At 43.5% G+C, this 16,551-nt stretch overlaps 1 protein-coding gene across 1 annotated transcript; it reads left to right on the forward strand.

The window, feature by feature from the left end:
• The first annotated feature begins 11,628 nt into the window (after positions 1-11,628).
• Positions 11,629-15,893, forward strand: LOC115545037 (uncharacterized). Its single transcript, XM_030357761.1, has 6 exons — positions 11,629-11,853; positions 11,956-12,088; positions 12,174-12,327; positions 12,493-12,631; positions 13,905-13,976; positions 15,597-15,893. Exons 1-6 carry the CDS (start codon positions 11,743-11,745, stop codon positions 15,891-15,893), a joined length of 906 nt encoding a protein of 301 aa, XP_030213621.1. The 5' UTR covers positions 11,629-11,742.
• Positions 15,894-16,551: the final 658 nt, after the last annotated feature.

Consider the following 16,551-nt stretch of genomic DNA (forward strand, 5'->3'; position numbering starts at 1 on the left):
TACTGTAAACACAGGAAAACAAGGCAATTGTGGGTGGGTGGGCTTATGGATCCTCGCCTTGTGTGCCGAATCCATCCATGGATTGACCTTACCTCAATGTCTCTGCATGTTCCATTGCCTGCAGAAGAGGCATGCGGGCATGTGGTTGGCGGTCATAAGCACGCCATCTTTGAGCCAAAAAAAAAACCTTCAATAGGTTTTAGAAACGGCGAGTTTACGACTTCAAATTGTTTATGATTGGTGTACCAGTTCCGGACCAAAACAGCCCTATGGAAAATAAGATTATCCCAGACGACAACAAACCTGGGCTGCTCTGATCCGTCCTGTTCAGCAGCATCATGATACACTATGTTAATACAGAAAAACACAGCAATTCTGGGTGGGTGGGCTTATGGATCCCCGCCTTGTCTCCCAAATCCATCCATGGATTGACCTTACCTCAATATCTCCGCAGGCCTGTTCCACTGCCTGCAGAAGAGGCATGCGAGCATGTGGTTGGCGGTCATTTACGCGCCGTTTCCAAGACAAAAAAATCTTCTATAGGGTTTAGAAATGGCGAGTAAGGGGGCAAGTATACGACTTCAAATTGTTTATGGTTTGTGAACCAGTTCCGGACCAAAACAGCCTGATGGAACAAATATTATCCCAGACAACAACAAACCTGGGCTGCTCTGAACTGTCCTGTTCAGCAGCATCATGAAGTGCATCTAGAAATGTGATGATTTGTTAGTGTAACGGGTCCCAGGTGGGATCGCCGTGGACAGATTATAGATAACTGAAACAAAGAGAAAAGAATGCTGACACGGGTGACGTGACTTGTCTTTTCAGATCCTCATTAGTTATATTTATTCATTTAACTTCTCAATTTACTGAAGGTTACCGTTTATCTTCACATTGTCCATGCATTTTAAACTCAGCATCATATTACTCCATATGTTGTCTAATTAGACATATTTTCCATGTTCTTAAAACAAACCAAAATACACAAAAAATACTCTTCAATTCAAAACACACCTTTTCTCACAGTGTTGTTCTTTCATCTCTCTGATACAATAAACAGTTTGTACAAGGTGCATCTTTAATGCTCTTCAAACCCAATAGGTTTTACTGAACTAGTATTTTTAACAGAACCTACCTTGTAGGCTATATCAAACATTTTCTTATTACTGAACTTCAAATAACTTTTCTTAACCCGTTTTTAACAGTATCTATAAAGTGCTTTACAACAATCAATAAACATTTGAATACTTTACAAAACGTCAAGAAGTGAGCCACGTGTGGCGTTATTACAATAAAACAAAAAGGTAGAGACGAGCGTGGTTGGTACTAGCTTAAAGCTACTAGCCTAACGGTAAAACTTCCAACGGCGCCGTCATTACAAATCTCTCGGCGAGCGTCGGACCTTACTAGCTAGTAGCTTAAAGCTACTAGCTTAACGGTAAAACTTCCAACGGCGCCGCAATTACAAATCTCTCGGCGAGCGTCGGACCTTACTAGCTACACATGTACTCATTTTAACACTCATACTTTACTAAAACATTTCACTACACATTATCCAATCACTAACATCAACTTGTTTTACATTTTAAACACATAACCCACCTGAAACAAAGAGAAAAGAAAGCTGACACGGGAGACGTGACTTGTCTTTTCAGATCCTCATTAGTTATGAGGATCTCACGGGGATTCAGGCAAACCACAATATTACTGTGCCTCCTACTGGCAGGATAGTGCACTTGCATTGTGAAAATGTAAAACTATAAAAGATATTGCTCATACAAAATAAGATCAATTTAGTAGGAAATATTGTGTCTTAATAATATAAAATGGTGTAGTATATAAAAACGTAATATACACAAATGTGGGCACACATTAGTGGGCATCACACACTCCCCGACAAAATAAAAAGGGCCCCTGACATTTACAACACCTCAAAAACTTATATTTCCCCATTGGTAAACAGGTGTGGTGTATGGCATGTAATATGTGTATGGCATGTACATAGGTGATGTGTAGGGCAAAGATGAGAACAATGGTCGGATGTAGTGTGGCATACTAAGAGAAGGTATGTGGGATGGTGTAGTGCAAGTGAAGACTGTGTCTATGTAAGCATGTAGAGAGGGTTGGCCAAGTGTATCATATGTAAATAACTGTCTTGGTCTCCTCTCTCTGGCCGACTTCTCTGTATACATCTCTTGCAGGACTAGACACCACAAGGGGGGGAATAAGCCTCTCTTCCTGTCTTTGTTGAGGGTATCCATCTTGTTCGCCTTCCTCATGCTCTGGCATGTTTTCAGCGTCCGATAGTTCATTTGTCTGTGTTCTATCTCCCATCAACATCACATCTCTTTCAGGATCGTTTTGATCATCCTCTCTTTCAGGAATGTTTTGTAAGTCCTCTATTTCAGGTATGTATTGTTCATCCCCTCTTTCAGGTAATGTATTTGCATGTTCTCTGTGGGTTATGGCAGGTTTACTAGGAGTCTGAACTGCGGCCTTTGCAGATGACGATGGTTCTTGGCTTTGTCCCATCCTGTTTACAGGCGTCCTCAGCCAGTTACCTCCTGTCCATTCATCATCGGAGTCTGATGTCTCCTCACTTTGAGCCAGGTCTGTTGTAGCGCTTGCTCTCAGCTGAGACTTATTTTGCCTTTGTGGTGGTTTTGCAACTGCGTTGGCTGACTGTGGTGTTGATTCAACCGGTAAGTCATTGACTAGCAGTAGCAGATTTCTGTGTAAGGTTCTGGTTTTTCCTTTGTAGTCTCCTTCTGGTTGAATGATATACACTGGATTGTCTGAGACCTGCTCTTTTACCACATATATCCTCTTCTCCCAGTACGAGCGCAATTTTCCAGGCCTTCCTCGCTCTCTTAAGTTCCGAACTAGCACTCTGTCTCCTGGTTTTAGAACTACGCCTCTCACCTTTTGATCATAATAGGACTTGCCCTTAGCACTAGAGGCTAGGCTGTTTTTGGTTGCAATTTGGTATGCCTCTTTCATCCTTTTTGACCATTTCGCCGCATATCCTGTGTGTGTTACCGGGTCTGTCTCCTCAAGTAATCCAAACAAGAGATCCACAGGGAGGCGAGGGTGCTGTCCATAGAGTAAGTAATGGGGTGAGTGCCCAGTTGACTCGTGGCGCGTACAGTTATACGCATGTACAATCAGTGGAAGATGTTCTTTCCATTTATCCTTTTCCTTTTCTTCCAGGGTTCTTAACATTTGCAGCAGCGTTCGGTTGAAACGCTCCACTGGGTTACATTGGGGGTGGTACGGGGATGTTCGAGAATGACCGACACCTGACAGCCGTCCAAGTGTTCTGAAGAGTACATTTTCGAACTCACGCCCTTGGTCGTGGTGGAGTTTATTTGGGTATCCAAAACGAGGTACATAATCATTATAGATTCGCTGCGGTTTGTCCAGATTTATTTTTGGTTAGGTAGGCTTGAGCGAACCGAGTAAAATGGTCGATGACAACTAAAATGTACTCGTAGCCTCCCTTGCTCTTCTCTAGATGCAGAAAATCTATGCAGACAAGGTCAAGGGGCGAGTTAGATGTTATGCCACCCATTGGTGCGCGCACATGCGTTGTGGGCTTCTTCTGTTTTATACAACTGCATTTCTTTGTCACATAGTCCTCTATGCACCTTTTCATATAAGGCCAGTAAAACCTTTCTCTGGCGAGTTGAAGCACTCGTTCTGTACCCACATGTCCCATGTTATCATGGAGGTGTTTCAGAGCAACAGGTTGGTACTTGACAGAACTAACTGTTTTCTTTCCGTTGTCCGTCGGTATAGGATTTCATCTTCAAGGTGTAGTTGATTCCACTCATGAAGGATCTTTCGAGTGAGCCCCCTAACAGACTTCCGTGTTGCATCAGTAAGAACAGCATTCGTCTCTTTTAGCCTTATTACTTCCCCTATTGCCGGGTCTTCTCTTTGCGCTTTTGCAAGCTCATCATGACTGATTTCAGGTAGGGTCATACGAGGCTGTGGGATTACATCGAGAGATGAGGCGTAGAGAGCAGCTAGCCAGGCCACTTCTTTTCTCTTTGCTGCTTGACTACCGTCCCAGGTTGCATGTAACACTTCCTGTGACAGCTCCTCAGTACATGTCTCCACATAACTGTTCATATCCAGCGGGATGCGGGAGAGTGTGTCAGCATCAATATTGATCTTCCCAGGCCTGTATTTGATGTTGAAGCGGAAATCTGATAATTCTCCAACCCAGCGATGTCCAACTGCATTGAGTTTTGCAGTGCTCATTACATAGGTCAGTGGGTTGTTATCAGTGTAGATGGTAAAGTGTGGAGCATAGAAGAGATAATCTCTAAACTTCTCGCACACTGCCCACTTTAGAGCAAGGAACTCAAGTTTTCCGCTGTGGAGGTTGTAGTTTCTCTCCGCAGGTGTCAATGTTCTAGATCCATATCCAATGACTCGCAGTTTCCCATCTTGCTGCTGGTAGAGGATTGCGCCAAGCCCTTTCTCTGACGCATCAGTATGCAGAACGAATGGCTCCTCAAAGTTTGGATATGCTAGAACTGGGGGATGCGTTAGCAGGTTGATGAGCTCTTCTAGTGTACTTTGGTGATCTGCAGTCCATTCTATAGGCGTCCTGGAGGGTAATTGAGGACCCTTGGACTTACAGTGCCGGGGGGGGTGTTTTGGCATGGGGGACTTCCCTTGGAGCAGCTCATATAGTGGTTTGGCTATCTTGGCGAAGTCCTGTATGTAGGATCGGTAGTAGCTAAGGAAGCCAAGAACCTGTCTGATGTCGCCGACTGTTTGTGGGGTTTTGGTTTTCAAAGCCAGCACAGCCTCAAAGTCTTTAGGGTCAACTCGAACACCCTCGGCTGACACCATGCGCCCAACATATCGAACTTCTCGCTTGAATACCTCACATTTCTCCGGTCGAAGCTTCACCCCATGGTGCTGCAGAGCTTGGAGAACCTTACGACACACCTCCACGTGATCACTGAAGGACTTTGCATAACACAGTATGTCGTCCAGGTAGGGAATGCAAGTTCATCCCTCAGGGAACTCAACATCTCCTCCATGCTTCTCTGGAAAGCAGCAGGTGCATTAGATAGTCCAAATGGGATTCTTACCCATTCATGTAATCCCCAGGGGGTGATGAAGGCCGTGAGATGTCGTGAACCCTCTGCCACAAAACCTTGGTGGTACGCTTTGCCTTGGTCGAGGATGCTGAACCATGAGTACCCTCCCAAAGTGTCTGTCAAGTCCTGAATCCGAGGCAGTGGATGCCTGTCAGGGACTGTCTTTTGATTTAACAGACGATAGTCTATGCACAGGCGCAGTGTGCCATCCTTCTTCCGCACACATACGACAGGTGCAGAATAGGGAGACTTAGACTTCACTATCCATCCCTTTAGTATGAGGTCTTGGATATATTCCTTTACCTCTTTGAAGAGCGGTTTTGGGATGGAGGTGTACGATCTTTGTACAGGGATATCGTCTTTCAAGTTTATCACCATTTGTAGGTTTGGAATGCAGCCGATGTAATTTCCATCTCTTGCGAAAGCACGGGACTGCTCATACAACATCTTTTTAACAGCTTCCTGTTGTTTCTCATCCAAGTGGTCGAGACTTACAAGTGGGTGCCATAAGGTTGGAGCTCGGTCACTGGTTTAAGTGGTGGAGACCTCACTGACTGTCACTGCGGACTGTGTTTTGGCGGGGACGTCACCCTCCACAACTTTTTCAACATGTTGCAGGGTTCCTAAAGCTGTCTTTCGGGGTAAGGTAATGTCATGATTGGTATTATTACCAACTGGTATGGTGACATACGGTTTTACAGTGTTTTTAATGTCAAACAACCCTGGCCCCACGTCCAACTGCTCTAACGGTACACTATTTTCTTCTGCTTCAAACAAAACCATGCTGTCATGAGCATCCATGTTTGGTGGAAGCCGGCACTTTAACCACGACACACTACCAGCTGGGATGACAATATCCTGGGCACCTGTCCGCGGACGTCCCTGTTGCATGACTGGCCTTGCTGTCTGAATAAAGCTCACAATAGCTTCAGCTTTTTCCCTGGGGACAGAGATAGCATTACAAAGCAGATTAACAAGGACAGGCACCAACCGTTCTGGTTGGCTGGAGATGAGCTGTTCTAAAACATTAAAACCAAGCAGTGGTCTCTCCAGGGGTAAGGTACTGACAAGGAATGGGACACTGATGGAAAGACTGGGGTCTTCATTTCCTGGTAGATTTATCTTTATGGCTACCCATCCATCAAATGGCACGAGATCTCCATCAACAGCAAAGACTTTTAGTTCCTCTATTTCTTCAATTATTTCAGACACTGGGTGAATATCAAGGTCAGGCAGGTATTGGTCTTTCCAGGCACGGTTTATCATGCTAACTTGTGCCCCTGTGTCTAGCAATGAGGTGACTGCTAACCCGTTGAGATTACATTGGACAAAGGCTTTTCTTCCAATTAGGTTGGCAACAGCTCCTCTTGCTGTAAGTGGTGGCTTAGGAGAAGGCTGAGTTGTTTGTTTACAGTTATTTGGTCTGCTGACTGTTGTTGCAGCGGATGAGTTAAAGCTGGTATGATTGTCACAATTAGCCTTTGTTGAACATTTAGATTGGGACTGTCTTTCAGATCCGGTCACTGGATGTCCCTCTACAGAGGCCGGTTGAAGTTTCCCTGTTTATTTTGTCGCTTTAGACAGCCAGCTGCCCGATGTCCTTCCTCCTCACAAATGAAACAAGGTTGACAGTCTTGACGGTTTTGTTCAACACATTTCGGGCAACCAAAGGGCTTTCCACGCCTGGATTGAGCCTTATTTTGGTTGAAACGGTGCTCACTGTAGAATGGTTGTGGTTGGGTTTGTTGTTGCATGACCTCAACCATTTTTGTAAGTGCATCTACTTTAGCGGCAAGTTCTTTAAATGGATCCGACCTTGTTTTGTGGTCTGCACTCTCTTGTTTATTGCTATACCCCTTAACTGCGTTAAGTTCAAGCTGTGCGCTGTGTACATTTGTTGCAGTTTGTCGCTTTCCTCACTTTGGATTTGCATTACATGGCGTAATATTGTCTCGTCACTGACGTCACTGTTTGAAAGGAGAGGTTTTAGTTCTCGGCGTATGTCGGTGTGTTTGTTTCCAAATCCTTGGTACACTGTATGCAGGAAAACATCTTGTACTGTAGCTGCAGAGTATTTTATTCCTGTGTCTGACAGTTTAGATGTGAATAGGATACGCTGTTTCAAGCCCATCACACGGTAAAGGAATTGTTGTGGTGTTTCATTTTCATCCTGTTTTGCGCACATCAACTCTTGGAATAACTCTGTGCTGTTTTTTTCTCTTAGGTGGGTCTGGAGGAACACCTTAAGTTCAGTCAGTGTTATGTCATCCTTGCTTATTAGCATATCTTTGAAAATTCCAGGTTTGATTATTCTTAACACACCACGGACTATTTCTGCCTCAGTGAAACGTGCCTTGATTCCTTCTTCAATCTGTTTGCAGACATTATTGTAACTGATGTCTGCTGATTGGTCGCCAATTTGTCCGCCTTGCACTTTAAACTCACTTCTTTGAAGGAAGGAAAGTTCTCTCATGGAGATCATCCCCTCACGGCCTGGCTGAGTGACAGATTCAGCAGACGGGTTACTGTTTGGCGGTTCACTTTCAGGCTTGCTGAATGAGAGTGAGGTCGGTTGCAAGTCCCCTTGTGAGTGTGTAGCATTTACTGGGATGCACTGTATTAGCTTCTTGCTAAGGTCTTCATAGCTAGCCAACACTTTTAACAACTCAGCGTTGGATGTGTCAGATGTGTTTAGCATTGTAGCACTAGATACGCCTGAAGTTGGGACAAAAGTCACTGTACTAGCGCTAAGCCTATCAGTACTTTGGCTAGGCAACGCAGAGCTGAATGAGACAGTTGTGGCGGGACTAGAGCTGACAACAGCTGGAGTTATCTGTTTAGGAGTGTCACCTATGGTACAGGGCTCTAAACCTAATTTCTCAATGGTGCGACCAAAAAAAATCTGAGGTCGCACCGGGGCAACCAGCTGTTCAAAAAGAAAAAAACGCAGGGGATAACATGAGAGCCCCAGCTCGCCGCATAGTAGCCTGGTTGATTTAAGCAGGGAATAAGCTGGATACGGATGTGTGTGTGTGTGTGTGTGTGTGTGTGTGTGTGTGTGTGTGTGTGTGTGTGTGTGTGTGTGTGTGTGTGTGTGTGTGTGTGTGAGAGAATTTGTGTGTCACTCTGTTCGAGCCTGCATGAGAGTTCAATGTTGTCATTAGCTGTTACGTCTTTCTGACCAATCGCAGTTCAAGGCCGACCTGGGCTGTACCACTTCGGGAGGGGGCGCTCAGTTACTTCCCTCTAGACAAAACCGAATTGGTTGCGACGTTGAGCCGGCGCCGCCCGAAACGCTAACGGGCCACAGGGAATTCTCCCAACTCTCCCGATTACTACTCTGCGTGTGCGTGCGTGCGTGCCTGTGTGTGTGTGTGCAGGCGTTATTCAATTGCCTGGTAAACATATAGGCCGCTACGGTAATATTCATACTGGTTTAAATGATGCATTTGATAGTAGGCTATTTCCCATCGTTGCTGAGCAAGAGTTTTGTTCGAAAGTTCAGTGATAGAAAACAAATAATAGCCCGGGCTATTGACGTTTTACGGTACCACTGTCATGCACCTACCCGATGTCAAGTGGACTGGGTTGAATTTACTGCGGGTCTCTCTTCTTATATCCATCTTACCAAAGATATTTTGGTACTGTCCTTCTCAACACTCTGATCTCACTAAAAGGCTAGCAGCAAGAAACAGCAATATCGACGAGATGCGCTATGCATAGAGAAGAAAGAATATCGACGTTGAATTTGCAACATTTTGCAACAAATTATTCTAAATCTGCCGATGCATGGATTGGACACGGCAGAATTTTAAGGTTTCACTCGCTACAATGTTGCATCTGTGGCTGCTGGTAATTCAATCACAAAGAAGTAAACTCTACGGGGCTATTTTCAGCATTATGTTGGTTTTTTTACGGCACAGCGAACCGGGGCTATTCCCAAAAGATCCGGGGCTATAGCCTCGAATGCCCAGGTCTAACGACGCGCCTGGTGACCAGACGTCCCCGTTTTGGGTGACCTGTCCCCGGTCAAAGCTGTCCCCGAAAATGTCCCAGATTTTGGCACTGAATGAGGGACATATGCGCGCAGACACAAAAACCAGTTATTGCGGTAGCCATTTAAAGCATCGCCAGAGAAGACGTCGTATGACGTACAGACGTTATCAGGACGTACGACCAGATGCAGCAGCGTCAACGACAAAAATCTAGAGGCGGCAAAAAGGAAAGAAAAGAAGATCAGCGGTCATAAATGGTATGTTGTGTATATATTAATTTATTTATTGAATTTAGGTGGAAGACTGCTTTGGTAGCCTAACATATGATTTTCCTGTGGGCATAGGAACATGACTCGACTCTGTTAAAAATAATAAATTAATTAATAATAAATCAATGGTTGATAGTTCTGTATTTTGTGTCGGGCTGTGTGGGTAACTAATGACTGTAGTAGCCTAGTTATAAATGCAGACCATCTGATTAGCTGATCCTCTCAGTCATGTATAATATTAATATACTCATATGTTTTGACTTGGTAATTATTATTATTTACATCTTTGATATTTACGATATTTATTTATGATAATATTTCATGATTTTTCACGGCGCCGCATTGAAAATGTCCCCGATTTTCATTTCAGAAATCTGGTCACCTTAATGTGGAGTGGATGACAAGATCAAGATGAAAAGAACGATTGAAAGCTTTTTCGTTAAAAAAGTTAATAAGTTAAGGCCTGATCCGAACGAATGCTCTGACACGGATCTCCCTTCAACTTCCCAGGTTATGTCAGGCCCTAATCAGGAGACGGCATCGGCTAATGAGCCGCACACGATCAACTCCGAGCCACAGCCCGCCGAAATTAAAAGGAGGAAAGTGTATGCATTTAGAAGAGAGTGGCTTGACCAGTTTCCCTGGCTAAGATACGATAAAACCGGGAACGAGATGCACTGCATTTACTGTAAAGAGTGTGGGAAGACCATGGCCGGCAATAGTGCTTTTGTGACTGGTTCCAATACATTTCGTATTGAAACTCTGAAAAAGCACAATGCATCCATGAAACACATTACATGCTGCGATAAATGCACTGCCAGTGTCCCCTCTCCCCGCTGCCTTTCAGCGGCAGGAAGCAGCAAACAGAACATCAGATGAGGCCGAGATGATGATCAAATTTAACATTGCCTACAATATTGCAAAAGAAGAACTTCCCTTCACTAAATTCAAGTCCGAAATAATTCTTCACAAGAAAAATGGCTTGAACGTAAACCCGACCTACAGCAATGATGTCATGTGCGCCCAATTTATTGGAGTCATCGCAGATACTCTGAAAAAAAAGACATCGGTGCAAATTGCGAACAGTGCATACATGGCATTCCTGATCGACGGAGACACAGACATCGCCAAAAAGGAATGCGTCATTGTGTATGGTCGTATCTTGCAGAGAGGAGGACCGGTGAATATACTGATTGGACACATCGAGGTCCAGCATGCCCATGCCCAAGGTAAATGTAATTTAGCCTAAGCCATATGCCTACCGTTTCAGTTCTGCATATGTTATATTGTAATTACTGAAAATTTAAAAATATATATTTATAATGAAATGAAAATTAAAAAGTAGATTGCATTATAAACTCTTGATCTGGGAAATAAATTGTATTCTTTTTTTTATTTGTTTAACTAGGAATTTATGCTGCCTCAAAGAAAGCATTTGCTGCTCTTGGGGACAGTGCAGTAACTGGCTGGAGAAAATTATTGCTCTGGGTGCTGATGGTGCTGCTGTTAATTTGGGCAGCAAAGGGGGTGTCATAGCCCTTTTGCAGCAAGAGGCAGGTGATCACATTGTGCCTTTCCACTGCATGCCTCACAGGTAAGACTAGGAGATAAGGTATGACTGAAACCCTTAAGTCACTGTTATTTTCTTTTATAGAGCGGATATATCTATATTTAAAATGTGACTATCTTTTCAGATTGGAATTGGCAATGCTGTCAGTGCAGAGGGACAATCAAATGATGGGGCAATTGTACGACCTTCTACATTTAATTTGGAAGACTTACCATTTCAGCCCAAAATCAATGAGAGAGCTCAGGGTCATTGGGGCTGACTTGGGGGTAAATGTGCTGATGCCCAGTGGGGTGAAGGGGACAAGGTGGCTCCCACATGTTTCAAGGGCCTTGGAGACCTTTCTTAAACAGTTCACTGCTGTGTACTACCATATGGACCATTTGGCAAGCTCCTCTGCCAATGCAGACATTGCAGGCCGAGCTACAAAGGCCAGTGCATTCTTTCAGGATATTCCTTTCATTAGAGCCACTTGTTATTGATGTATTTTTAGGAATTTAGTTCATCAATGTTCTATGTGACTAATTTTTATTGTTGTATGGTACAGGTTAAGAAATCAATGGAGGATGCTACCTTTGTGGCCTTTTGCCATGTTATTGCAGACATGTTCAGTGGCATTAGTAAGTTTAGCCTCCTGCTTCAGAGGAATGACATCATCTTACCACAGGTAAGGGAAATCTGCAAATTTGAATTGTGTTTGTGGTCATCTTCAGCTGTGTTAATAATACTGCACTGAAATATCTAAACAGGCAGTTTGTGGCCTTGAAAAACTGCTGGTGACCACAGAGGCAATGGCTGTGAGACCCAAGCCTGGGGGAAGACTGTCAGAGTTCCTGGCTGACCTGAGGCTGCAGAGGAGGAGGCAGCAAGAAAAGGGTGAAATGGCAATCTACAAATTCCGGGTATGTGGTTCTGTCTCCCATTTAAACAGAGAACAGTCTATTAGTACAAATATTTCTAATATCTAACTCACAATCTCTATTTATGGTTTATGCAACACACAGACAATAACACTCAAAGGACAGGCATCAGAGCTGGCAGGAGATAGTGTTGGTGGCACTAAACTTGAAAAAGTAATGGATGTAACGATCATATCCACTGTAAAACATCTGAAAGCAAGATTCAGTAGCCTCCTAGGTAAGTGTAGTCACCTGTCTTATAAACACATGTAGATGAGAAATATTGTTACTCATTAACTAAAATGTATTTGTTCTTACAATAGGGGAGAGTGCTTCTGGGTCTGACACAGCCAAGGCTGTCAAATGTTTCAACATTTTCAATCACGATAGCTGGCCAGAGAACCAAGAAAACTTAGTAGACCATGGTGCTGATGACCTTGCATTTCTCTTGGATCACTTCTCCACAGTTCTGAGAAGGTAGCTGGTGGATTACTACAATATTATGTGTGCTGGTGGTTGTAGATATTTTGTTCATGTAGAATAGAATATCTTTATTGTCCTTCTAACAGGTACAACGAAATTTCAGTACGTATATTTTGGTACGTGAACACTGATTAGCTGTGTAATCCACATCATTTTCAGAAATGGTGTAAACACTGACCTTGCAAAAGAAGAGTTTGTGGGCTTAAAGCTATTAATTGCAAGGATATTCAAAGACAAGACCTACCTCAGCCTTTGGGAGCTCATGTTGACCAGAGAGCCCTATTGCTCACAGTACAAGGTCAGTTTTTGTTAATGTTCTTTCTTAAGATTGTGTCAGTTTTGCTATCCAACACACATCGCTTAAATAAATCTCTTGAATGTATTTTTTTCCAGAACATCCTGCATCTTGTACACATTATGCTGGTCCTCCCTGTCTCAGCTGCAGTTTGTGAAAGAGGATTCTCTGCACAGAAGAGGATCAAATCAGACACTAGGGCATCCCTCCATTCAGACACAGTTGAAGATCTGATAAGAATCAGTGTAGAGGGACCAAGTCTGGAAGATTTTGACGCTAGAGAGAGTGTGGGAAGCTGGTTTAGCCAAGGCCAAAGATCAAGAAGGCCAAACTTCCTTAGTTGGCCATCAGAGGGGCATGTGACTGCAATTGAGGTCCATAGTCCATAAGACCTGGAGCCATGAGATGTGTTTGAAGTTTCAGTTTAAAACACTTAATTTAGATTTTCTTTTTATTTCACTTATCTTCTGATGTTTTAAGTTTAAATCGCAGCACAGTGAAGCTGCAATAATTATTCAAATAAAGAACTTTATGTTGACCAGATTCTTAGTTCATCATTTACAAGTCAATATTGCCTATATGGACAGCTATTTAAAAAACGTTAACCTGTAAAACTGCAGTGTTGAATGCGATATGGTTGACAATTTGGGTGCACCTAACTTTTGTGCTGGTGCACCTAAGAAAAAAAGTTAGGTGCACCAGTGCAACCAGTGAAAAATGTTAGTTTAGAGCCCTGTGGTAGGTTCAGTGGCAATTTGGTTTGACTGGGTCGCATTAATATCAACAGTGTGAGCAGGGCGAACTGAATAAGCGTCAGTCTGCATGGTATTTGATTCAACATTACCCATCGCACATTGCACCACGGTGCGTCAACACATCATCAACAGCATCTTTCAAAATCATTAAATCAACCATACCACTGTCCTCTGAATCAAGCAACTGCTTACTGTACATGAACGCGTTGATGTATTCGAAACATCCCTCCTGGTCTCCCTCCTCAAGCTCGGACTGTTCTTTGCCCGACACTGGACCCACGGTCTTGGTAAGTTGGTAGAGCTCTTCTCCTGACAAGGCGAGTAGACTCTTCCTAATGTCCCACACTAGGTGCTTCCTTCCACTGTCAGCCATAGTTGCTCCTCTCCTACCTCACGATAGGTTATACAGTTCGGTAATGCAGTCTCTGTTCTGGGACAGGGTTCTCCACTCGTTTCACGTTCACAGCAGGCCTCCACACACGTCAGCGTCTGCGTTTGTCATTGGTCCCAGATGTCATTAGGATGGATCAGCGTCCGGCCAGAAGGTGGCGCCGATCCCGGACGAGCCCCCAAGAATCTGTAACGGGTCCCAGGTGGGATCGCCGTGGACAGATTATAGATAACTGAAACAAAGAGAAAAGAATGCTGACACGGGAGACGTTACTTGTCTTTTCAGATCCTCATTAGTTATATTTATTCATTTAACTTCTCAATTTACTGAAGGTTACCGTTTATCTTCACATTGTCCATGCATTTTAAACTCAGCATCATATTACTCCATATGTTGTCTAATTAGACATATTTTCCATGTTCTTAAAACAAACCAAAATACACAAAAAATACTCTTCAATTCAAAACACACCTTTTCTCACAGTGTTGTTCTTTCATCTCTCTGATACAATAAACAGTTTGTACAAGGTGCATCTTTAATGCTCTTCAAACCCAATAGGTTTTACTGAACTAGTATTTTTAACAGAACCTACCTTGTAGGCTATATCAAACATTTTCTTATTACTGAACTTCAAATAACTTTTCTTAACCCGTTTTTAACAGTATCTATAAAGTGCTTTACAACAATCAATAAACATTTGAATACTTTACAAAACGTCAAGAAGTGAGCCACGTGTGGCGTTATTACAATAAAACAAAAAGGTAGAGACGAGCGTGGTTGGTACTAGCTTAAAGCTACTAGCCTAACGGTAAAACTTCCAACGGCGCCGTCATTACAAATCTCTCGGCGAGCGTCGGACCTTACTAGCTAGTAGCTTAAAGCTACTAGCTTAACGGTAAAACTTCCAACGGCGCCGCAATTACAAATCTCTCGGCGAGCGTCGGACCTTACTAGTAGCTACACATGTACTCATTTTAACACTCATACTTTACTAAAACATTTCACTACACATTATCCAATCACTAACATCAACTTGTTTTACATTTTAAACACATAACCCACCTGAAACAAAGAGAAAAGAATGCTGACACGGGAGACGTGATTTGTCTTTTCAGATCCTCATTAGTTATGAGGATCTCACGGGGATTCAGGCAAACCACAATATTACTGTGCCTCCTACTGGCAGGATAGTGCACTTGCATTGTGAAAATGTAAAACTATAAAAGATATTGCTCATACAAAATAAGATCAATTTAGTAGGAAATATTGTGTCTTAATAATATAAAATGGTGTAGTATATAAAAACGTAATATACACAAATGTGTATATATTGTAGGGACCTATTTTTGCATGATGATGCAGTAAACCTCAAAGGCTTATGGCGGCACACAATGATATATTTCCCCTGCGCTGCCCCAGGACATGCACAATTGCCCTTTGGCCTTTTTGTAGCTGGCTGATTGGTGTTCAGTTTTGTAAGTAAGTGAATAGATTTGTTTTCCCAATGGTACGCTAAGATTTCATTGTTGAACTAAGTGTCTTATGTATGAAATAGTGTGTAGTGTGCAGGAGCAAGTGTGTTGCCGAAAGGATCAAGTGTGTTGCACAATTGCAACTAAAATGCAAAGCAGAGCTTTTGTTTAAGATATGGTTACATGTGTTTAAGGTATAGTAACAAAAACTTCAAGTTGTGTTACTTTGGTCTAAGCATGTGTCTATAGTGTTGAAGCAATTGGCAAAAACTGTAATACATACATAATGCAGAACAATATTAACAGTGACCCACAGTATAAGAAGCTGCTTGTCGCCACACTTCTGTCAGCATGTACAGTATGAGAAGATCCGCATCCCTGTGTATTATAGTGACCAGTACGCATTAGTGAACAGTAGTGAACACATTATAGTGACCTGTGGCAACCCGGATCCGGCCAAGAGCCCCTGGAAGCAGTCTACCCCCAGATGGCACTATTCAGGGCATTGGAGCCGGGGCCAATTAACTAGATGCAGAACACCTGAGGAGCAGGTGGAGAAGCAGGGCTTAAATAGCCTGCTCCTCCACTCCTTCGGGGCTCTCCCAGGCCTGCGGCAAGGGTGCGGAGAGACCGGTCCTCCCGGCTGACTCGACTCGACTCGACTCGACTCGACTCGACTCGACTCGACTCGACTCGACTCGACTCGACTCGACTCGACTCGACCTGGAGGGATTGGACTGTCGATTCCTCCCAGGTTTTTGGTTATTTTGTAAAGGACTTTATGTTTGGGTAGAATAAAAATGCCTTTTTAGCTTTTCCAAGCTATTTCGTGTCCTGTTTGGGGAGGAGGCGGTTCACTCAAGAAGAGGGGTTGCCACAGACCAGACAGTTCCATACACATATTATAGTGACCACCAGTAGTACACACATTATAGTGACCACCAGTAAAATACCAACTTGACCAGTACACCCCCTTTGGCCAGCCACGGACCAACGCGTTTCCTCTCTACGGCGTTTGCATCAACAAAACACTGACTGGTCGAGCAGGCTGTCAATCTTCTGATCGACAGCCTGCCAGTAGGCCTACAACAATAAAACGAATGCCCCCGTCTAAATCTAAACACTGTAGTTATACATTTTGAATGGCGCACACTCCTCAGGATAGTGTTTCTGGATTTTATCACTGATTCATGATGCCTAGCATTGGAGTCAGAAACGCTATACTGCCCCCGTCTGGACACGTTAACTTGATGTGGTGGTAGAGAGCGTGTGTAGCTGTGCGAAGATCCGCGGTTTCGCAGAGCT

This window comes from Gadus morhua, chromosome 6 (genome assembly GCF_902167405.1).
Source record: "Gadus morhua chromosome 6, gadMor3.0, whole genome shotgun sequence".
NCBI classification, from domain to species: Eukaryota; Metazoa; Chordata; class Actinopteri; order Gadiformes; family Gadidae; genus Gadus; species Gadus morhua.